This window comes from Pezoporus occidentalis, unplaced genomic scaffold (assembly GCF_034315485.1).
Source record: "Pezoporus occidentalis ecotype Australia unplaced genomic scaffold, CSIRO_AGI_Poc_V1 ctg160, whole genome shotgun sequence".
Taxonomy (NCBI): Eukaryota; Metazoa; Chordata; class Aves; order Psittaciformes; family Psittacidae; genus Pezoporus; species Pezoporus occidentalis.
This window is the reverse complement of record NW_026913426.1, coordinates 141,009-165,103: the sequence shown is the minus strand read 5'-3', so window position 1 is coordinate 165,103 and position 24,095 is coordinate 141,009. Positions and strand designations below refer to the sequence as shown.

The 24,095-nt window shown below is 43.1% G+C and overlaps 1 protein-coding gene across 1 annotated transcript; it reads left to right on the top strand.

Moving 5' to 3' along the window:
* The first annotated feature begins 584 nt into the window (after positions 1-584).
* On the top strand, positions 585-23,873 carry GNA13 (G protein subunit alpha 13). The gene is made up of 4 exons (XM_062612585.1): positions 585-955; positions 2,680-2,906; positions 17,853-17,903; positions 22,426-23,873. The coding sequence occupies exons 1-4, from the start codon at positions 622-624 to the stop codon at positions 22,996-22,998; spliced, it is 1,185 nt and encodes a 394-aa protein (XP_062468569.1). The 5' UTR covers positions 585-621; the 3' UTR covers positions 22,999-23,873.
* Positions 23,874-24,095: the final 222 nt, after the last annotated feature.

Genomic DNA, 24,095 nt, shown 5'->3' with positions numbered 1-24,095 from the left:
GAGACCAAAGGGAGGTGTTAGCAGAGACACCAGGCAGCGAGAGGGGAAAGAGAAGGGAAAAGGACAAAACCAGCAGACGACCAAGGAGAGATGGAAGCCTCCTTGGAAGGCAGCACAGGTAGCCCTAAGAGACACCTGTCTTTATTATTAAGCACTTGAAAATACTGTCTTTGCTTCATTTAACTTGGATAGGAAACTGCAGTGTCCCTCACCCTGTACACAGCCCCCATCCAAGGCCCAGACCCGCTGTTTGTCCACCCTGCAGCCCTGCACAGCTCGGAGCAGCAAAGAGGAAGTCCGCGCCGAGCGGCTCAACGCGTTCCTAACCAAACTGCTCGCACCGGGAACAGAAAACTGCTTAGCTAGCAAGCTCCATCCTGCCCCCCACGACCGACGGCTCCCCTTCCCCGCGGCTTCTCGCCTGTCAGCACCCCTACAGAGCACAGGACCCACCATAACGGGGTCAGTTTCCCCTCAGTGACCGCACATTAAGCACTGGCTGCAGACGTTAAAGAGACCCCGACACCGACCGCGACCGGAACGGCCACAACCACCTCCCGCTCCCGCCATTTCCTCAGTGGGCGGGGCCTGCGCAAGGGCGGGAACGCGGCGCTGTCACGCATGCGCGGGGCGGCGGAGCGGGCGCTGCCCTCGCTGGCAGTGCTCGCTAAGATGGCGGACTTCCTGCCGTCGCGCTCCGTGCTGTCGGGCTGCTTCCCCGGCTGCCTGCTCAGCAGCGGCGAGGCCGAGCAGCAGCGCAAGTCCAAGGAGATCGACAAGTGCCTCAACCGCGAGAAGACCTACGTGAAGCGCCTCGTCAAGATCCTGCTGCTGGGAGCGGGTGAGAGCGGCAAGTCTACTTTCCTCAAGCAGATGAGGATCATCCATGGGCAGGACTGGGACCGGGCGGCCCGGGAGGAGTTCCGAGCCACCATCTACAGCAACGTGATTAAAGGTGGGTGAGAGGCGAAGGGGCAGCCCCGGGAAGCTCCAGGCCCGGCCGGGGTTGGGGGGGGCCGGCCTCGTCTCCCTCAGCCCGGTGGGTCGCTGCCTCCTCCCGCTCGGTCGGTGGTTTCGTTTCGGCCTTTCCCTCATGGAGGAGGAGCGGCCCCGCGCTGCCGGTGGCACCGTTCGGGGGGCAGCCGCCCTCCGCGGGGTGTCACCCGGCCCTGGTGTAGGGGGGGGGAGAGGCGGCGGCCCGGGCGCGGCCCCCAGGCGGGAGCAGCGGTTTGAGCCCGGGAGGTCCCGAGCGGTGCCATTTCCTGGTAACGCGATCGCGGTGATGAGCGGTAATGGATGGGGGCGAGATGCACCTGAAAGTGCCGGAGGATGGGACGCGTCCTGCGCTCCAGGAGGAAGCGTTTCGCTGCGGTGGAAGAAAGCTGCCATCGTGTTGGAAACCACGATTAAACCTGCACCAAGGGTCATAAATGCATCGCTGAAACCTCCATGCATTGTTTAGGAGCGGGCTCTTCATTTCACTGCTGTCATCCGTATTGAATCGGCCACATTTACCTTATTATTCTCGTCGAAATCGCTCATCAGTTTATCAGTTTGGACTGTGTAATGGTTGGGCAAAGTTTCAACTAAGTTTCTTGAAACAGCAAAGCAATGTCAGACCTCAGCCCTGCTCGTGAAGGGGGCTGAGATCCAGTGATTCTTAAAGACGGTTGGTTTACAAAGCTGGTTGCAGACCAAGCTTGGGGAAGCTATAAATAGCAAGGCAGTAGGAATCACGAGCAACCTGTGTTGACCAGGTTACAGATTGTTAGCAAAATAAGGTGCTTCCTACTCTGTGGAAGTATACACTTAGGAGCTACAGCTGTCTTTTGAAGGCTGCTTCCCTGCAGTCACTGCGTTTGACAGATGGAAAAGTCATGGCAAGGAAAAGAAGCTTGAAAAAACACTTTGGTATTAAACAAGTGTGTTGGTATACAGTCACTTGTTACTGCACCTTAATTTCCTTACACTCTCCCCATGCCTCTACAGTTGCTTCTTATTTGTGATATTTTCTTTTTTAAAGTCCTTTATAAGAGAAGTTTAAAATACTGTATTTCTCATAGGGAATATCTGCCAAAACAGCAACAAAACAAGTGCAGGGAAGTCTTTCAATGATACAACTCCTTTTGCATGTAAGCAGGAAAAAAAACTTTTAGAGAGTTCAATGATTTAGTAAATATTGTGTTCATATCTCTGTAAATATTAAAGGCAGCGATAACCGTCTACAGGTTGAGATAACTAGATACCATGCTCATAAGAATACAGAGATTAGGGAGCCTTGAAATACACAGTCAGATGGGTTGACATATTCTGAAATAAGCTTTTAAATATACTTCGAGTTGTTTCGTGCCAGGCAAAAGTGTTTGTTTGGTAGCACAGATTGGGGGCTTAGTAATTAAAACCAGCACTTTCTCAAGGGTTAAACTTGTGCTGTGGGTGTTATACTGTTGGCTATGGCCCTGTTTTTCGGATAGTAAGTATCTGAGGTTTGATATTACCTGAAAGCATAGTGCTTAGAGTCAGTTGTTCAGAAACTTCGTGATTTCCTCCTGGGTGGAGAGTCCCACTGAGCTTTGACTGTACAGAGTAAGGGCATTGTCTGAATCTCTGCAGGTTTGTAGGCTACTGAAACAGTAGATGCTGAGAAACTAATTGCAGCGCTCTTTCATCCTATTAAAGGTGTGAGAGTCCTTGTGGATGCCAGAGAGAAACTTCATATCCCCTGGGGTGATCCTGCGAACCAGAGTAACGGAGACACGATGATGGCGTTTGACACCCGCTCGGTTTCAGTGGTGCAGGGCATGGTGGAGACAGCAGTGTTCCTGCAGTACCTGCCAGCCATCCGAGCCCTATGGGCTGACAGTGGCATCCAGCACGCATACGACCGGCGCAGGGAGTTCCAGCTGGTAAGTTCAGTGTTTGTATTTGGAATTGAGTGTGTACGATTCTTGTGTGAGTGCATACAACACAGCTCAAGTGGCCTCCTCATGGATCTAAAGCCTTTTGGAATAGTACACTGTTATGCTGCAGTATTGCAAACAGATGCATTTAGTTCCTTCCCTACCCTTTTTTTACAGAACAAGAATAAAGAGCTTCTGACATAATTGTCCTCATTTCGTATGTGAGAAAGCAGAGGTCTGGAGGGCTTTTATGTTCTGTAACAAAGCTTGTATGTCTGTAGTGTTTTTACCGTACGATTGTTTCCTTTGTGAACTAGTGCATCGACTTAAAAAACAACACAAAACATGGTTTGCAGTAAAGGAAGACTTAACAGTAATGTGATTTTTAAGAAAAGATATGCATGGGTTAATGAGAAGAATTTAAAAACCACTCCCTTCTCTATTCCAGTTTGAGCAATCTAGCAAACATTCCCTCCATATACTTCCTGTTTAATTTTGAATGTCTGTGTTCATGCTCATGTAATGAAATTTTTGTTATATTCAGGTTCTCAAGTGAAGATGGGATATAGAGGTTAATAGTGGTGTTGAGATGGAGAATGCAGCTCTATAGTGGTGGTGGAAAGGAAGGAGAAACATGTCTCAATTTTGAGCTGGAGCTTTAACTCCCTGTGACAGCTGAAGTCCCTTTGCTCCATTTCCAGGCAAATGCTGCAAAAGGAAGTGAAGAATTTGAGTTAAATTTGCTGTTTGTTAATTCACAGACTTGTGTAGTAAATGCCAGTGGCACAGGGGTTTGTAGGGGTGGAGAACCTTAAAATAGATCAAATTTGTTCTAGTAGGTCTCTTGAATCTAAGTGGCTTTTGTGTTTTTTATGTCTTAAAAGTAACCTTTGTGTTAGCGTGAATCTGAACAATAGCTGATGATGTCTCCTGTTGAGCTATTATGAATGGTTGTGTAATTGTGCTCTGGCTAAAATAGGTTGTGTAAATATGTACTGCTCTGATCATGGAACATCTTGCAGAGATTGAAGGATGGGCAGGTGCCTGTCACCTGCCTCGTGAGCTCAGCTATGTAATGTGTTTCTAAGGAGACCTGTTGCTCCTTGCGTTTCACCTTCAAGGTGATCATAAAAAGGTGATTGCTCTGCTTCTGGTGCAAATGTGACTTAGTGACACAGTTGCTGTGCTGGAGTGATCTGGTTTAAAAGCTGTTAAATAAACTTGCCTCTACTAAGCATGGCTGGTGACTGCCGGGGAAGCAGCAAAGGGACCTATTGCCATTCCATCGTCCTGAGTCTGAGAAGAAGGTTCTTTCCATAACTGAAGCTTGTGTAGAGTTTCACTTTGAGTAGGATTTGAAGAATGTGTTGTGCTTCAGGCAGAAAAAAACCCTATTGCTTTCTTTTGGAAATCCCTAAATCTGCATAATGTCCTGGATCGTGTATGGATCTTGTTATGTTTTAGGCAGGACTCCAGAGTATTTTTTTAAGTGCTCTAAATAGTTGACGACTATCCTAATGCTAATTTTGAAAGTAAGGTAACTGCTTTATTTATACTTATATTGCACTATTCCCGAAATCCTTTAAAAATCTCGGCCTGAGATATTTATGCCAAGTTATAAACATGAAGAAAAGGAAGCAGCTGAATGATGTCGCTGTATTGAGTGCAGCAGCTTGAGCAGTGCTGGCCAAGCATGAAGTCTGGGGTTTTACCCCAGCTGAAGCTATGACAGAGCTCCGTGTGGGCAGCAGAAAGGTGGGAGACTCCTGGAAGCAGTATGGATTTTTGCCATACCTGCTGGCAGGCTTTGAAAAGGAGTGTTCAGAGAGTTTAGATATGTGATGTACTGTGGAAGGGAGACACAAATAGTGAAGGAGGGAGTGATGGGTGTACCTCCAAGTCAGGAGGCAGGACAGGGAGAAGTTGAAGGAGACACAGACAGTGCTCTTGGGTTGAGTGCTGACTCTTGAAGAAAGGATCCAGGACTGAAAGTTGTTAGCATTGCAGACAGGGAATAAAACTGTTTTTTACTTCCAGTTCAACTGCCTGGGACAACAAATGTCATGAAAAGAGATACTGGCAAGATCTGTGCACGTTTGTGAGAAGTCGTTGAGCTGTTCATGTTGTTTTCCTTCTCCATCATCTTTCATTTGTAATGCCAGAGATGATGCTAGGACCCTGAAGAAACAATGTGGTCTTTTTATAGTAGCATGAGAGGGGGAAAAGCAGAACTTGGTTATGTTCTAATGGAATTAGAAATCAGCATTTCCATGCCTTGTTTGCTGGAGTGTCCTTCCTCATTTTGTTAATGTAAGTGGTCATGAGGATAGTCAATATGATTTATTTTCCTTGGTATAAAAATAGGGGCCTTCTGGCCACTAACAGCAGTATTTATGAGAATTCATGAGGTCACTTATGTAGTGCTTTGAAACTAATTACAGCTTAGTGCATGTGTGCCACTTCAGTACTTCTCAGGTGGTTAATATTATAATCCCTCAAATTTTATTACAAACTGAAGTCATTCAGGTGACAGTTCCACTAACACAGTTAACTAAAGACTCTTTTGGCTCTGTAGCTTAGTCAGTTCCTGTAGCTTTATATCCTGGTCTACTTCAAGCTTTCTGTCCTTCATGCACTGAGCTTATTTCTGCTACAGCCTCTGGTCGATGTCTGTGGATTAGTTACAGAGTTAGTCTGAATCAGCCTGAAGCTCTCTGACTTTTAATAAGCATTGCAGATTTCTCCTTGCCAGTTGATGTCCAGTTAAGATCTCCTGAAATTACTTGGATAAAACACACTCAATTCTACAACATGCAAAGTGATTTAACAAGGTATTTCCTCACCTTTGTATTTATGCTCGTGAGCTGTTCAGTTCTGTGGTTGGAAAGGTTTGCTGTTCTCACTGGGACTTGCTCTGAGATGCTGGCAGCTGAGGAGTGGCTGGTGCTGGTGCTGCCTATCTGGTAACACTGAGGAAAGCAATTCTGAGTAGAGTACGGTTGTACACTGCTGCACTGCCTCTCACTTCAGCAGGTGCTGTGAACTCACATTTGCTGTGAGAGTTGTGCCCAGAGGAGCATTCTAAAGTAGTCTCCAGGATTCTTCTCATTCTCTGACAGTGGAAAAGTGGGATGAGAGCTGAGTAGCTCAGCTGCACGATAAGCTTTGAATGTGTTAAAGGTTTGTTCTTGCTAAAAGAAAACTGTAGGGTGGTTTTGGATGTTTGCTACCAGCTATTGTTGATCTGCAGATAGTTACGTTTTGCCCTACTTGCAAATTACAGAGTGTTATTGTGTTGTTTTGTCCTTAATGCACAGAACTGCAGACATGGATGGTATGGCAGGATGTGCATTTACCTCTGGATCATGTTTACTTCTGTGATATGTCTGCAAGTGCTAGATCAGATTATAGAAGACAGGAAAAGGCGTGTTCAGCTCAAAGTTATGCTGCTAGTTTTGCTGCAGCTTCCCTGCAGCATTTTCCTGTTGCAGAGTAGTATTTTAGAAGAGTGTTGTTCAGTTGAACTAACTTTTATCTTGTCCTGGTGGGGCTTTTCTGGGTTCTGTCTCTGCATATTGGTGGGGCGGTTGTACACACGAGAACATTATACTGGCTCTACTCGAAATGAGTCCCCAAATGGTCACTGCAGAATGTTAGCAAAACTTAACCATTCTTTCAGGTGTGTAGGCAGCACATCCTTGAAATGTGCTTGATTATAGTGATCATGATGAGGCCAGTTGTGTTTGAAGCCAGACCAGGTTCCCAGATGTGAGCTCTTTCTCAAGTGTGGATGCCCATCTCATGGTCAGTACTTCAGCATCTCTCTGAAGTCACAAGTGTGAACCTGGAAAAACAGCATCTGTCATTCATTAGAAGCATCTACAGTGTATTTGTGACACTGAATTTCAGAAGCTTTTCAACACCCTGTGCCTTCTGTAATATTCTGATAACTTCTCCCAGTATTCATCCTCTGCAACCTCTCCACACCCTGAAGTTGGGGGGTGGCGATGTCTTTCTCCTTCCCCAGATCCCCTCTTGGATCTGGGATTGGGTTGCTCCCATCTCTTTCTGGGTGAAGTGTGGAGGTGGTGCTTCTGTAAACATGTGGATTGGCTATTTGGGCACGTAATCATATAATTTAGAGTTAATTTAAGTATAATGTTATAATTACACTGAATATTGCTCAGAATTCTGTGGGGAAAACAAAGCTGCAGCTTTGTGTTGAAATACAAACTATTTTCCCCTCTTTCCTCGGACAATAGATCACCAAACATCACATCACAGGATGGTGTGTGTACAGTAAGCATGACTCCTTCAACCCTTGGAAAGGTTAGAGCCACTTCTGGTCTTCATCTGAAAAAGATTTATCAAAGATTCTATGGACAGAAAAGTGCTTTACAATTTTATACTTAAAAATGAGTCATTTAAATCTTCAGAAAAGACTCGGAGTTCTTGAGAGTTTTCCTGCCCCAGTGACAAGGTAATGCTGGTTTTGAGTTTGCCTTAATAAGGCTCTGCATGGGCTTAACACAAGAGTCCAACAATGAGGAGGCTTGAGTTTCCTTACTTGGGTTTGTGGCCAGAAACTGTTCCATGTGTGTACTGGTGCTTTGGTATTGGGAATTGACTGCAACACTGAGCTGAACAAGTGAACTTTTACACTGATTTAAGTGGCATTTCTTTATCATTTTCCAAATTGGGATTAGGATTTCTGCTTCAGTCTCTGCTAGTTTAAAAATGCAGTTTCACAATACAGTGTGGAGCAGAGCCACGTGTTCTTATACGTACTCTGTCTTGACAAGCTCTGTCGTGTTGATAATCACGTGCCTTAGTTCCCTGAACATTTGGTTGCAGAAGACTAAAAGGTGACCTACTTGCAAAAATTTGCATTCCTCAGCCTTGCTTAAATAAAGGTAGAATCCGTTGTGCCCTTCTGGATACACTGTGCATGCCAACAACCTGAACCCTTCAGAGGAAGAGACTTTCACGTGTCTTGAATGTGTGAGCCTCTTCTCAGTACATTCTTTTAAACACGTTAGATGAGCTTTTGCTGCTTCTGCTGCTTACAGAGTAACATGAGACCATGGTACATTCGTTCAGAGCCCATTTCCTTGCTGGCTGCTAACCTGCAAGGTCTTACATGTTAGTACCTGTAGAGCTGTCTCATTACATTGCTTCACAGGATTTAAACACAGCAACGGCTGTGCCGTTCTCTGTCCATTGAGAAATGACTTATTAATGTAAGCCCAATCTACACTACAAAGTGGCAGTATTCATAGCTGTCAGCAAACCTCTGTGCTGGCAAAACATGTGGTATGAATTCAGCCCTGATCTGCCATCTATATATTGTGCACCCGAGGCAAAGAATATGGAGCCATCTTTTTCATATGTAAATATGGGATCCTTTAGGATTAAGGTGTGATGCCAGGGGCAGCGTTGTGCTACTGCTCCCTAATTCGAGTTTACTCTAACTAGACTTCAGCCTTAGAGGCCAGTTAAGTCTGCTCTCACTGAGCATGTATAACACTCGGGTTGTATTTGGATGACTCTTTTGGCTGTATTTATGAGTTAATGCTGTATACTATTTATATGTTCTGAGTTCATGCTGTACCTCTCATGCAGAACCAGCGAAGTGGAAGGAAACTTCAGGTTGTGGTAGCTGGGGAAGTTGCTTCAGAAAATGTGAGAAAACATAAGTGCAGCTGACCTTACTACGTAAGAAAAGCAGTAAAGTAGTAGTGTTTCACACAGAAGGCAAGATAATCTCTATGACAGCATTTTGGCTACTGGCACTTGGTTTTTTGGAAGTTATCTAAATTTACTACAAATCAGTTGAGAAGCTCTGAAGGTGCAGAGCCTGTCCTGTGCGCAACAGCGAGCTGGATCACGGTGCTGATGGAGTCTAGCTCAGACCAAATGGTATCTTGTTCTGGAATATGAAGCCTTTCTTTATGTCTTAAAGTTAAATAAATAGGTCATAGAATACAATGTTAGTTAAATTGTCAGACTCAAACAATAAATGCATTTAATCCAGATGAAAATCTCTGAATAACCCTTCTACTCTACAGCCAAAGTAGTTTGAAGGGTCAAATTTAAATGGTGCATAAAGAAAATGTTGAAGATTAAGCCAGAAGCTAAAGAAGGTCCTAAATCGTTTTCGGTATCTTCCCCACTTGCATGTCTGCATTAACAAGAAACAGCAGGTAATACGCCTGGGAAAGTTGAGGAATTTTGATTATAAAACCCCCTCCGAATTCTTTATCATCACACTAACTGACAACTTCAACTGTGTAAGAGGAGAGAAGTTTTGGACTATCATAAGCACTGAGCTGACTTTTACAGCACTTAATTCACTGCATTTTGTTGCACACTTCTCTGTCATGGTCATTCACACCTTAAATGTTTTCCCTGTACTCCACAGTCTCCTCAGTTAAAATAAGTGGAATATTGGGCTCCTTTTCTGTGACTTAACCAAGGAACTTAAAAGACCCTTAAATTCTTTTTATAGATGAGAGATACAGACATGTGTCATCACCCATGAGCTTGCTGGGCACATGATGGTATTTGGTCACCCACTGGTGACCAAGTAAAGAGGATGCAGAAAATTTCCAGGAGAGGAAACACAGTGCACTGATGCCTTCTGTAATTCAAAAGATCTACACAGAATAGGGTGTAAAAAAAAAAAAAAAAAACCCAAAAAAAAAACCCAAAAAAAACCCCTTGGTGTAGGGTGATCTCCTGGAATTTTACATGTGGATGGTATTGGGGCCTTGAACTGTCTTCACTGCTCGAGTGCTTTAGGCACAGCTTTTACTGATCTTTAAATACACTGACATTCATTTAAGGATAGATCTTTCACAAGACCTAGTAAATCACCACTGAATCTTGTCAGATAGCTGGTAACAAGAACTCATGTATTTGTATGTCATCATTTGCAAACAGAAATACCAGAATGTAATCGAAATGGATTCTATAATAGAGGCAGAGGAAGGAACTAAAAGCATTTGGTCATCTGGGTTTCTCCTGAGGCTGAAATACGAACCAAATGTGCTTTAAAACTGAGCCTGAGGGATACTTCAGTGCCTGCCCTGGTGTCTAGTTCAGGGTTGTGCTTTTCAAGGGTTGTGCTTTTCAAAGGTTGTGATTTAGTTTACAGTTTACGTAATGGGCTTTTCAAGCACCTTAAAGTTCAATGTGACCACTTTTAGTGCTGATATCTTTCCACATGCTGAATATTTGTCATGTTTTGAGGAGCCTTTGCTGATCTCATACAACTTGGAAGCAAGTGAAGCTCCAGATAATGGATGGCAGACTTGCAGACTCACTACTGCTTCAGTGTTAGGTTAAATGCAGTTTGAGTTGCAAACACATGAAGTCATGGAGCCAGTGGGTCAGTGCACTGAAAGAAGAGCAAATGTTTACGGTCTGGTTCCAGTCTGCTTTGTGTGTAAAACATTTGAAGTTTAGATAGATGCTTCCCAGAGTGTAAATAGTAATTGGGAGGTGGCTGTTTCGTCTGGGTCAGTGCATGTTTTCATACAGCTTCTAGATCTGTCTGTGTGCTGTGACTTGGGAGGTTTGGTTCATCAATGAAATCTGACAATCTTTTGTTAAGTATCAGTGTCTTTCCTGAAGTCACCTTTTCTGGAAGGCGAGTTTGGGTTGTAGATCCTTCCTGAAGGAGACAGTAAAAAGAACTTTGAAGGAAGAAAGTTCACCTGATCCTGTGGAAAGTGTATCTTAATTTGCTTTCATGGATTAATTTATGTTCAGGTTCTTGCCAACAGAAGCATCTTCATTAGACATTCTGGTTCCTCATGGGTTGTGTCCCATTTACTACATTTCTTAATCTGGCTCTGATCTCTAGAAGGGGCTGCAGTAGATTTGAGTTTTTTTCCTGTTTGGGAGCTTTGGTGATCCTAAGAAAAATGACACTCCAGGGAAATGCTGGATACTCCTCAGGCTTTCAGTTCTTGGAAAGAGTCTCTTTGGGGTGTACTCTTGAGCTGTCCAAATAGAATATTGCTTCATACAACTCGGAGGGTTTCTTAAAACTCTCAGCTGTTTATAGAATATGGCACAGCCTGGTTTCCAAGTAGGCTTTCAGAAATAGAGGTATGATAATAGTGTCTTGCGTTGAAGAAATTGTAGTTCTGCAGTCTTTAATAGAACACCATTTTGTGCCTCAAAGCTGTAGTGAATGTTTGTATCTTTAAGCAGTTTTTGTTAAGAATCTGGAAGTTGCATCCCTTCAGGAGAGGGGAGGGATTCCTAGCTGAGAAAAACAAAATTGGATTTCTTCCCTCTTAGGCAAGTAATTCAAAACTGGAGCAGTTTGCTCTGTGGCACACCAGTACATGGATTAAGTTCTTAGTGCCTGATCATGTCTTCATTTGGTTAAGGGGGATAGCATGTTATGTCTGAAACCGTGGAAATGTTCCACTGATTGGAGAAAATTGGGTCTGAACTGTGACTGAGGCCCTTTGAAGGGTAATGCAAACCTGCAGTCAGTGCAAGAAGGAGAAACGGGATGCTGGAGCTGATCTGGAGTATTGAGATCCAGACTGGCTTGAGCTGTGTGCCTTTGCCCCCTCATTCACTGGCAGTCACAGCGGATGCTGCCAGGCAGTTGTGCTGCAGGAGCTCAGGTTGGTGTGCTCCAGCTTCCTCAGTTTGTTATCCACATTGGAGAATTGAGGATTAATTGGATTACATGGTAAATAGGGGATAATAGATTAAAGGGATATTATTGGGTTAAACCCCGTCTTAAAACCCTTCACCTTTCTTTGTTAATGCCATTATGCAAGATAAAAATGTCAGTCATGAAATAAACTTAATGTGACTCCTCCATTTCATGGTGCTTTTGTAGCTTCATGCTATTGAGCACCTTCCACCCAATGCGATCCAGCTGTTCTCAGTACAAATTCTGCTCTGCTACCAAGAAGCTTTACAAAAGATTACTTCTGTGAGTCAGGACTCCAACGTTTCCTTGGTTTAGGACAGATATTCAGGGTGTGTGACCAAACACAAGGCAGGTTTCACTTCTACACTGCGTGATGTTGTTCTTATTGCTGTGAAAACAGTTGAATACTGGAGCTGCACACAGGAAGTGCTGAAAAGAGGAAATGAGTTGGTGCTCTCAGAGGTGGGATGAGATGTGATGCATTCATGACGTGTATTGGTGGAGAACAGGATTATTTTGTCCTCCTGTGGAAGCAGGTGTAACCTGTAACTGAAACCGCCCAGTTTTATAAAGAAGCAGCAATTAATCTCCACATAGAGTGGTTTGGGTTGGAGGGACCTTAAAGCACATCCAGTTCAGCCCTTGCCATGGGCTGGGGCACCTTCTACTGGAGCAGGTTGTTCCAAGCCTTGTCCAGCCTGGCCTTGAACACTGCCAGGGATGGGGCAGCCACAGCTTCTCTGAGCACCCTGTGCCAGTGCCTCAGCACCCTCACAGGGAAGAACAACTTCTTAATGTCTAATCTAAATTTACCATCTTTCAGTTTAAAGCCATTTCCCCTTGTCCTGTCCCTACAGGCGCTTCTCTAAAGCCCCTCTCCAGATTTCTTGTAGCCCCTTTAGGCACTGGGAGCTGCTCTAAGGTCTCCCTGGACGATTCTCTTCTCCAGCTGAACAACCTTTGAAAATGGGCAGGTCAAATCTAAATGATGTTTGAGATGGTTGAGCTGGAGAGAAAGAAGCTCAGAGATCCTGAAATACCTGATCTGGATGTGCACTACCTGTGCTTAAGCCCTTTCAAGGCTGGTCTGTTAATGTTTCCGCTGGCAGCAGTGCTGTTTTAAAGCACTTTGTGCCTTTGGATTAAGCTTCTAACAGGCAAAAGACACTGTACATAATAAAGTGAGTTCCACAAGGATTATTAGGGTGCTGTAAGATGCAGAAGTTTAAGGCTTTGATTATTCCTCCATTATCTTTCTTCCTTCAAGCAGCTTTTCCCATGTTATGGGTGGTTGGTTTGTGTGTCAGTTTAGGCATGTACCTGGCAGCCTAAGAACATTGTAGTTACTTCCTCTTCTAAACTAGGCTTTTGAAAAAGCTTTTTTGCCATTGTTTTTGTGTGCTTGTGGGTTTTTTTAATTAGATAAAATAAAAAAAATCTATGTTTCAGCAGAAACTCAGATAGGGTCAGGAAGAGAAAAGGTTTGGTGGTTCCTGTAATTCTAATCTAGAGTTACTCAGTTGTATCTCCTGTTTTCTTTAAATATCTGATTTATCCTTTCAGATATTTAAGTCCTGTCCATTCAGTGTGAACTTGCAGCCAGATATAGATGGTTTGATAGACTGTTCATATCTATCTTTAGACCTTGTGATGACTGAATCTGTATTTGATGCTTTTTCTCTTTTTTATTTTTTGAAGTGATTGCTGTTGGAAAGAATGTGCTGTGTTGCCCTGGAACAGCTAAAAGAGCCATTTGGCGATGCTGAGGTTTCAGCAAATCATATTTAGATTGCTGACATTGTTTTCATGGAAACCAAATAAATTGGTGCCACTTCCTGGGTTTAAAAGATGTGTTCATCTGTTGTGTATTGTAATCGTCTCTTTTCCTCCTTTTCTTCCCCCATAATATTTTAGTGGTTGCTCTGCTTTAGGGACTAACTAGCAACATTTCAGACAGTAATCTTTATCTTTGCCAAGTGGTGTTTATAAAAGATAACTGATAAGGGTTACTTCAGAACACAGCTGCAACACACTGTTGTCTTGCAGGTAGATGTCCAGCATGTGCTGTAATCCCATCTTTGTAGAAAGAGTGTGTTCACAAAGCTCAAGATAATTCATTGTATAGGCATGAGCAAGACTAGTTGAGATGGATGCAGTGTTGTATGGGAAGCTGTTGTAATATCAGGTACCTTGATAAGAATAAGTGGTTTACAAGAAAACACAACTTGTGTGCTGAGGATGAAATGAGTTGGCTTTCCTCAGGAAGGATCATAAGACTGCAGGAGGCACACAGGCTGTTCTCAATCAAACCTTGCTGAAAATGGAACACTTGACAGTTATGAATAAAGTTATTTAACAGTCAACTTCCTGTGGTTTACATGCGTTTCTGAATACTCTATCTGAACAAAAAAAGGGCATCTTCTGCACGCAAAGTGTTTGCTTAAAATCTTATGTTCTGATAGGATTCATATTAATACTGTATGAAAAAAGCAAAAGCTTAGTGAGACCTGACACTGGAAGAGCTTTGAAACTAATGTGTAGACCATTCATTCTGTTGTACTGGGGGTGTTCAAGAAGTTTCCTCTATTGCAGTGTATCAATACGCATGAGAGATGTGCTGAAGCTGGTGTTTGTCACTTCTGTTCACATCTTTGGGCCTATGCTTTAAGCTGAGCAGAAGGAGGTGGACAATGGACAAGGAAGGGTCGATGGTACAGTTCCTGCAGTGTAACAGGGCATTGGTAGCTTGCAACCACACTTCAGGAGCTGGCAGTTCACAACTGCTCAACTGTAAAAATGACTTCAAAGGGTTCACCTGCATTTGAAAAACCAAAGGTTCACTTGTGACTAATTTAAGACTTTCACATCGCTGTATTTCTTTAACTAAATGTTCCAGTTTCCATCATACGTACCCACAGAATATGGGTGTGAAGTCAATGGGAATGAATGGAGAACTACAGAGCTTTTTGATGATGGCAGATCCTGTAGTTTCTCAGTCTCCTATTGATTTTGTCCTTGTTGTGGCTCCTTTGTGGCTTGACAGCAGCAGATTGACTGTTACAGCAGCCACATGGACGTGGTGAGCCACACTGGAGTTGGTGGGGCAGAATGGGGAAGCCCAGGTTTCTGTTTTCTAGTCATGTTGGGTAAACCAGAGGGTTTACAGTTTGTGTCAAGGGAAATTTTAGAAGACAACAACTGTCTGTTGGATACAGCATTTAAATATAGCAAGTCATTGATTTACAGAGTGAGATCTAGTTCTGAATCTAGTATCAAGCAAAAGTAGCCTAACACAGAAGCTGCCTTTGGAGCTGGTGTTGTGAATAGATCAGTTTCATACTCGGTTTTAACAGTTGCTGGCATTAAGGCTTTCATTGGTTGTTGTGTGGTGTTTTTTTCAGTGGGCTTCTGAACGCTGCATACAGCATACAGAGTCACCCCTTTGGAAAAGGATTGAAGTCTTGCTTGGTTGCTTTGTCATGCTGCCTTTTTGAAGCTTGTTTAAAATGGGTCAGAACTGTTCAGTTCTGCAGGAGTGCACTCTGATAACCATCTGTTAGTTGTGATGGTTGGCTGCTCAAGAGTAGCTGTAGTTATCAGAGCTGAGCCTGCTGATCTGAAGATGTCCAGGCCAGATAGAGAATAACCGGAGTCAAGACACTGGCTTGTAGCTGTATGATAGGGGAGGGCTGTCTGGAATGTGATGGAAGAACTGCTGATGGGCTTAGCGCTGTTTTAAGTTCTTGATGCCATGCAAATTGATAAAATCCAATGGCTGAACAACTTTTATCCTTAAATACTGAGTTGAGTCATGGTGACAGCACTTTCTTGGTGTGTCACATTAGTTGCCTGGATAGATTTTCATAAGGGAAGAACTGAGTGAGCTGCAGATGTGGAGGAGGGAAGCTGATATGTCACTGCTTTATTAACCGTATCCTGCTCATAACTGACTGCTTTTAAAGCTTAATCTCATGAGCTTCAGAATGGCCACCTTCATACTTGCCTGCCCTTGACTTCCATACCTGACAGCATGGAAACTAAGCAGTCCCCTTGGTGTGCTTCACTTTTCTGCTCATGTATGGCTCTGGAGCACTGCAATTGCTGCAGGGCCATGTATTTGGCATTCATGTTTTCAGGAAATCCCCTCATTTGGGAAGCTGTTTCTGGGGGTGTTTTGTGACCTTTACAGGCTGTGGTTTACTCCTGCAACTGCTCAATCCATTGCAGTCGTAGTAAGCCCTGGGACTGAAAGGAGATGTAGTAACTCATGCATTCCAGTAGTGTGGAGTTAATGCTTCTTTAGGGAGTAGGCATTGCTGTAGGCAGTATAAAAAAAGAGTTGTCTAAGATTAAAATATATCTCTGCATGTAGCCACACACATCCATACTTGCAGCCTCTGAGGCCCAGGTATTGTAGAACAAATACCTCCACTAAATGAGTCTGAAATCTGCCTGATTTTACATAGTCCTGAGGGGAGGGAGGGTTGGCAGCTCCTTCTAAGGACCTAAAAAAGAAATTAAGCCTGAGCCTAACTTTATTTTGTGTTAATATTCAGCCGCAGACAGTGGTCTTAGTACTTGAAAGGCTTCAATTCTGATCCTGTTCCCCCTGCTTGGGAAGCTTTCATGGATTTGTGCATTAAGGTTGTGTATTTCTATTTTCTGTGGAATGGGAATGCTATTCCTCATACGCTTCCCCTAGACGATTGAGGCTAGAATGGATTTTGGAGTGCTGAAAAAGATGTATGTGTAGAATACTGCTGTCACTGCAAGAGTTGCTGTTCTGTGCCGCTGGCCTTGAAATGGTTGGTTAATGTTAGTGCTGCAGCTTGTCACCCAGAGAGAATCAGTAATGGTAAACTAAACAGAAGGTAAAATAAGGTAGTAGAAGTGTGCTGGACTCTTTCCCTGCAGGTGTGTCAAGCGCAAGGCATGTTTCAACCAGAGTTCTAGTCTTGCCTAATGAAAAGCTGATGTTCAAATTGCACACTGGAAGGTGAGGTGTCTGCTGCTGTTAGGTAACTTTAGGACCTGGAAAACCTGCAAAGGGTACATGCCTTGTGTTGTGTATCTGCCAGAACCCTTTTTGGACTGTTATTTACCTTACCGTACTTCACTGCTGCTTAGGTGACACAGTTTAATGTTGAGGCTTGATATTCTTCATAGATAAGTTCTATTTCAAGTGAAGGGAAGTGATTATCAGGGTGTAACTCTTGTCTCGATTCACATGTCTGGCTTAGATGTAGTCGCCTGGCCCTGGATGCTGCTTGAATTGCTTATCAAGAAAATTCTGTCAGTATTCTTGCTCTTCTATACCCAGAATGAAAACACAGATGGTTTCTTTTCTGTATTTAATATAAAGTAAATAAGTTACAGCTTGGTAACCAAGAGCTTTCAAAAGGAAGCGTGGCTCTGCTGCTGTGTTGATGCTGAGAATCCTATAAAGGTGCTACCTTCCTTTGCAATAGATTCAGTCAGTATGTTACCTGTTGGAAGTGAACTCTGGTTCAGCAGCATCCTTGTAAGAGGCTTTTCCTTCATCCCAGCACCCTGATGGAGTTCTGGAGAGTTGACTGTAGTTCAGGCTTACAGTAGAGAATCTTTAGTTCCATGTTACTGGAGGGATTAAACACTTTGGTTACTATTTGCAAGGAAAAGAATGGCTTGAATCCAGAACATAACCTGTATAGTAGATGTGATATCATGCAGTGTTGCAGTGTGGAGCTTTGTCCATTATTCCCAGAGGAAGGAGGTCTTGTCCAGCTTGGCCTTTAGTAAAATGCTTCATGAGTTGTGGTTTCTCATCCTCTATTCTGCTGGTCATTGGCAGTGCTCAGGGGATTTACCTGCATGAATCGGATCGTATGGCAATGCAGTTATAAATAAATCGTCTGCAGTCATTAATCCTGCACTGAATGCCTGTATGTGCAGACTCCTCAAAAGGTTGAAAGAATTGAACGCAGCTTTTCCTAATGAAGGTGTGGTTCCTTCATTGATGCTCCCTGTGGATAACACTGTAGAATTTACTTAGCAATTCTAAACTGGAAAGAACTATTACAAATGTGCCTACCTATGCTTTTAAGCTCAAATATTAACTGACCTAGAAATAAAACATTAGTTGTGTTCTTAGGAGAGCTGCTTGAGAGATAGTAGTGATTAAAGCTTAAAACACTGATGTCTGGATGTTGGTAAATGAACTGGACTTCACAATGTAAACTCTTGGGATCAAGTGTGCTGCTTATTTAACTAACTGTTTGCTTTGTTTTCAGGGGGAATCTGTAAAGTATTTCTTGGACAACTTGGATAAACTTGGAGAACAAGTAAGTCTTTTGAGTTTCTTTCAGTCTTGGGTTTTAAGCAGTCTTTGTTATCTCTGGGGTTTAAACAGATGAAATGTTATTAGTGTCTACTCAAATAGCTTTAACTTTGACTGTTCCATTATCTCAGCAGTTCATCACCAACATGTCAAAACCAGAGGGCAATGCAAGGGCCAAGAGACTTTCTGGTAATAAAACTTCTGTAGAAATTAAACAAAACCCAAGTTACAAATGCTTGTCCAGTCAAAAGACTATTAATGTAACACTTCAACACTAAATGATACGCAGGAATGAGTGCTTTTGTTTGTACATATCCAGTTAGGAACACCCAGTTAAATTGGTGCATGGGTCAGTGGTACCATCCTGTAGCATCTGCTTCAAAATAAACATATTTGGAACAGAACCAAATCTGTTTTCTCTGGGGGGAAAAAGCTGAACCTTTTGGGTAGCACTCTTGGTTACTGCTTGAATAATGAAGTTGTCTGATGCTCATTAGTTGTGCATTGCAGAAATGGCATGTGGAAAAACTGCCTGTAAAATGGGATGCCAGCTTGAACTCCATGGGGAGGCAGTTTCTCCAAGGTCATTTCCAGCTGATGGCTAACAAATGCTGAAGGAATCCCAACCACTTGAATTGAATCCTGTTACATCAGGCTTAATTCTGTTTTTCTTTTTAATGGAGAAAAAGTTAATTTTAAATTTTTAACTGTCATTTTTTCTGATTAAAGCACTGGTGATTACCTTGCAGTATCCATGTGCTTCCCAGATACCTCACTTGAAAGCTCCAGCTCTTACTCCTCAAGTTTTGATTTGGTCTTGAGTTACACAGCAGTAGGAGAGCTGGACTCGCTTTAGTGAACTGCTCAGCTTTCTTCTAATGGTGGATTTCTCATGAGTTTTGAACCCAATGCCCCTTGAGTTTTGGTTTTTGGTTTGGTTTTTCTGCCCCTGCACATTTGGGTAAAGATTTTTGCATCTTCTTTTCAGCGTTCTTTATTTAGAACCTTTGGTCCATTCCTTGATTCAAGCCTGAAACTTGAAGTCACTGTGTTTTCTTTTCTATTTTTATATGCACACACACTTATTGTAGGTTTGGTGTTGCTGTGGGAATGCTGAGCTCTGAATTACAGCGTTTCCCGTTTAAAGCTAGCCCAAATGATGTTGAGATACAGGATCCTTCAAGAGGGATCCTTCAGGATCTGCTGTCATAGAAAATGTTGGGTCTGTGTGGACAGTTTTGTTATAGAGTGAAAGATTTGATGGGTTCTTCTGGTTTAATCTTACCTATATGCAAGATTTGTCTAATGATTATTGCCCCAAACTATATATTAATGTAAGTACTTTACTGTTCTTATCTGTTCTCTGACACAACTGAATTGCTTATAAACAGATAGACTTGCAATTCATGTGCCTCTTGGCCAACGGGAGCAGATAATAACAGTGAGTAGGGAAAAGAACTTTAATGTTCAGATTTAATCAGATCAGCAAAATAGAAGGAGCTGGCTGGGATCAGCTGGATTCCTGCATGTTTGTTGTTGTTTCATCTGCCAGCACAGACTATATGTGTCCAAAATATAGAGACACATCACTTCCCATGTTGTGACTGCATCTTATTCGTGCTTTACATTTTAACTATGGAAACAGTGATGTGATAGTTAAGAGAACTACCTCATAACCAAAAGAAGGCCTTTAGAGGAAAAAAAGAGTAGTGAATTTGAGGAAGAAAGGAAGAAAGCACATGTTTGGAGTCGGTATCAGTGGATCCTTGGGAAGAGCTGCACAGAAAATAAACCAAAAAACCCAATAACCCCCCCAGAAACAACCAAACAAACCAAAAAAGGGTGAGGGTGAAGAATGGAATGGAATGGACCTTAAGATGTCAACAGTCAACATGAAAGACAGGGCAGAGTGTAGAAAAGGAATGTGCCCTTTAGGATGCTTGCAGGAAAAGTACTGACTGACAGTGGCAAAACACTGAAAGGACTTGGATAATACTCAGTTCTATCCAAGGAAAATACTCTCCTAATGCTGCAGTCTTTCAGTAGGGAGAATGGGATCTACAGTGAGAAAGGGGCTCATTCAGAATTGCTGTAATGTCAAGCTGCTGGTATCCCAAGGATCTGGGCATGAGGAAGAAAACATCATTATCATTACAAAAGACAAGTAAAATGCTGGAGCTTTCTTAGGAGTTGTTGTTTGGTCTCCTGTAGCCAGATGAAGGCTGTACACCCAGCACTTGGCTTCAGTGCACTCACTTGCAGGCTGGTGCATAAGAGCAGCCATCATCTGGTATAAAACATGGTAGGTCTTCTGTGCATGGAGAGCTTGAGAGCACTTGAAAGGATTTTATTTGTGGTTCCAAGTGTGGAAGGAATTTTAAATGAGTAATAATACTTGAGAGGGAATTTGTCAGGAATTTTAGGGATAAGCTGCTTGTTCTTGAAAGCTTTACTGAATAAACATTACAGGCCAACTCCCAGGAGAGTTTTCTTTGTGCTCTTGTTTCAGTACTGAAGGTATAGATGGCTTTGCCTTTCATATTAATTGATTTTATTTATTTACTTCAATAATCTCGGTCGCTCCTGAGCCTTCCTAAAACTCTCTAGTTTTGTTTTGAGAACTTGAGACTAACTTCCTGAATAACAAAAGATGCTGCATTCCTGTCCGAAAGATGGAACCTGTGACATCCTCTTCCCTAGGTGTTAACAGTCACCTTAAAATCCCCTCACATGTGCTCAGTGACATCTGATACAGTCATTGCTCTGTTCTCTGATTGTTCTTCCTCTCTAACAGTTTTTTGGTAGAAAAGACCAAAGATAAATTTAACAAAGAGAAAAATCTCATTACCCTTTAATGCTGCTTCTTTTAGTCGGGGCCCTTGACTGATTTGCAGGTGCCCATTGCTTGGTTTGGGAGGACCATGATGCTACTTTTGCAGTTCAGCTCTCCTGCAGATTGAGATGGTTCTGGCTGTGGATGTGTAATAGTATAGCTGTAATAGTACAGCAGCAGAATGTGCAGGGTGGGAGCCTGTGCTTCAGAGCTGCTCTGTAATTCCTGCCACGATAAAAATCAGTGCCTTAGTCATGGGCAGCTCCAGGAAAGAAACACAGGAGTTCAAACAACAGCAGTCTCTGTAGCTGGTTTCACTTTTGAACTTACATCGTACACTAAGTGATCTCTGAATTTTTGGAACATTACGCTCCCTAAGTTTTAACATTACTTTCTTAAAGGCTGTGGATCAAACTTGCCCAGATGCCTTACACTTGGAGTACCAGTATTTAAGCAGCTATGTAGTTCTGTGCTTGTTCCCCTGCCCCAGCTCACTAGTTCAGTTGGGCTTTGTGGACCCAGGTCTTACACGTCCTTGTAAAAAGTCCAGGTCTGGCACTGTCAAAGGAAGAGTGTAGATCACTCACTAAGAGGAGACTAAAATTCTGGAACTGAAGTCACACTCTGAAGTTGTGAGAAATGCTGGAAAGGGGTAAGGAAGAGTTTCCATAACAAGTGAACAACAAAGCTTTAAACTTCAGCGTCAGCCAGCTGCCTCTTAGAGATGTGCTCTTTAGACAGCAGAAAGCCTTGGACCATGTGCCAAAGTGTAACTCAGGGTGAAGAAATCCCCTATACAAGTCTTGAATTTCAGTCTGTCGAAAGCTGACTAATAAGAATTCCTCCTCCTGTTAACATCTGCATCTGTTGATAATGACCAGTCATGTAACACTGAAACAAGCAGTGAAAAACCTACTTATCCTGCCTGTTTAATTCTGGGGGAAAAGGTGAGCTCCTAGACTGTCCTACTGGCAAGAGGCTGCTCTCCTCAGCTGCTAGTTTCTTCTCCTATTCTACCAGTTGCATAGTATGTTTTGGGCTACGTTTTGAGCTCCCAGATGTGGCACGTAGCTGATAGAAGTGACTTTTTGGACCGATATGATGTGAAAGATCCATGGCAAGAGCAGAGAAAGTTGCTTAGGTTGTGCATTTCTGCCATAATTGCCTTAAAACCGACTTAGTGGAGTAGTTCTTTTTCCTGGAAGCAGTCATGCAGTATGCAGGAGAACATGGGAGGAATGGAGCACCCACGCTTAGAATGGGATACTCCCGTGGTTACAGATTGGAGAAACCTGCTTTAGACCCCGACTGCTGCATTGCAGTGTTGGCAGCCAGCGTGTTTCCCAGCTTTGTGGGAAGAGGATGACTGAAGCAGAAAGTAATCCAGAATGAGGGAAACTGGCATGAGGAACTGATGGTGCGGGTTGTTTATGGATCCTTGTCATGTGGCAAATGGAAAGCTTCAGTTCTCTGGGATCCATGTTTGATTAATATGGGGTGTGTTTCCTGCTTTGGATGCTAGATCTTTCCAAAATGCTTCAGTGTCAGCATATAAATACGCATTCGTGTGTATGTTTATTCAAAACCTTGTGCTGTTCCTCTGCCAGCTTCTCTCTCAATGGCAACTCAGTTGTGATCACCACGCCTGCACCTTGTACCCTAATCAGCAAACTCTCCTTGATGTCTCTTTCAGGATTACCTTCCCTCACAGCAGGACATCCTGCTGGCCCGGAAACCTACAAAAGGGATTCACGAGTACGACTTTGAAATCAAAAACGTCCCTTTCAAAATGGTTGATGTAGGCGGCCAAAGGTCCGAACGGAAGCGGTGGTTCGAGTGCTTCGACAGCGTCACATCCATACTCTTCCTCGTCTCCTCGAGTGAGTTTGACCAAGTGCTGATGGAGGATCGGCAAACGAATCGCCTGACGGAGTCCCTGAACATTTTTGAGACAATAGTCAATAACCGGGTGTTCAGCAACGTCTCCATCATCCTCTTCTTAAACAAGACGGACTTGCTTGAGGAAAAAGTAAAAAAAGTGAGCATCAAAGACTATTTCCCCGAGTATGAGGGGGATCCCCACTGCTTAACAGATGTCCAGAAATTCCTGGTGGATTGTTTTCGTACCAAACGCCGGGACCAGCAGCAGAAGCCCCTCTACCACCACTTCACCACTGCTATTAACACAGAAAATATCCGGCTAGTTTTCCGTGACGTTAAGGATACCATCCTTCATGACAACCTCAAGCAGCTTATGTTACAGTGATGTGCAAAAAGACAGTTTTATTTGAGTAACTTTTGTGTGTTGTTTTTGGTTTTTTTTTTAACTAGGAAGTTTACAGCAGGAGTAGAGAAATCCAGATCCTGTCAGACTTCTCGATACGTGGCTAAAAGCTGCTGCTGAACACATTATTGCCAATTTCTGCAGAAATTCAGGCTTAATCTCTTCCAGTGTAGCTTCAAGTTGACTCCAGTTGTAATTTTATAGCAGATCTATGTCTAAGTACCTGTAAAGTGATAAATCTGACCTTTTATGAACATATATATTATTATCCTAGGAAAAAAATCATTCCACCTTCAGAATTCCAAGTCCAAAGTTCAGCGAAATTGTTGCAATTGTTAGACTGTGGCAGTAATTTAAGGGGGAAGAAACTCTTCACATCTAACTCTGTTATGAAGACTGTGATACCATAGCTGACTTATGATTTCTCAGGTCTATTGTTGGTTAGAAATCCCATAAATCCCTTGCTGGAATCATCTCTTTGAAGCTAGGATTCCCGGGTGTAACGTCCTTCCTGTTTAAGTACTGGTCTTTGCATGGGGTTTGACTAGGAGATGGTTTAAATATACTTAGGTTGGGAGCTTTGGCCAGTCCTGGCAGGAAGTACAACCGCAGGCAGAATTCCAGCGATGAGGAATTAATGAATGGCACAGTACACGGTTTCACTCTACTGCATTGTACCGACGTCTTGGAGCCATGGCAAAGCACAGAGCACTGTGATATGGTCCTCTTGAGAGTCTTACATGGGAAGGGGGGAGCAAGCTCAACTTGTATTTATCTTCACTAACCAGATACTACATGTAGGTACCTTACCCTGTTCTTGAAGCGCTTTAATATAGCACTGGTTTATCTTTACTTTCTTCATGACTTACAGAGTGCCTCATCTTAAGCAGTAGGCATGTGGTGATGGATAGAAGGACTTGCAAACCTAAGTGCCTCCTTGTGTTCTGCCCTATGGTATTTCCAGTGGCCTTATGTGAGCATCCGTGTTCCCAGCAGAGGCCTTGTGTAGCTGACACCATGAAGATGAATGTTTTCTTGTGCAGAAAGAACATGTCACAGCAGAATGTGCTTCAGCTGAT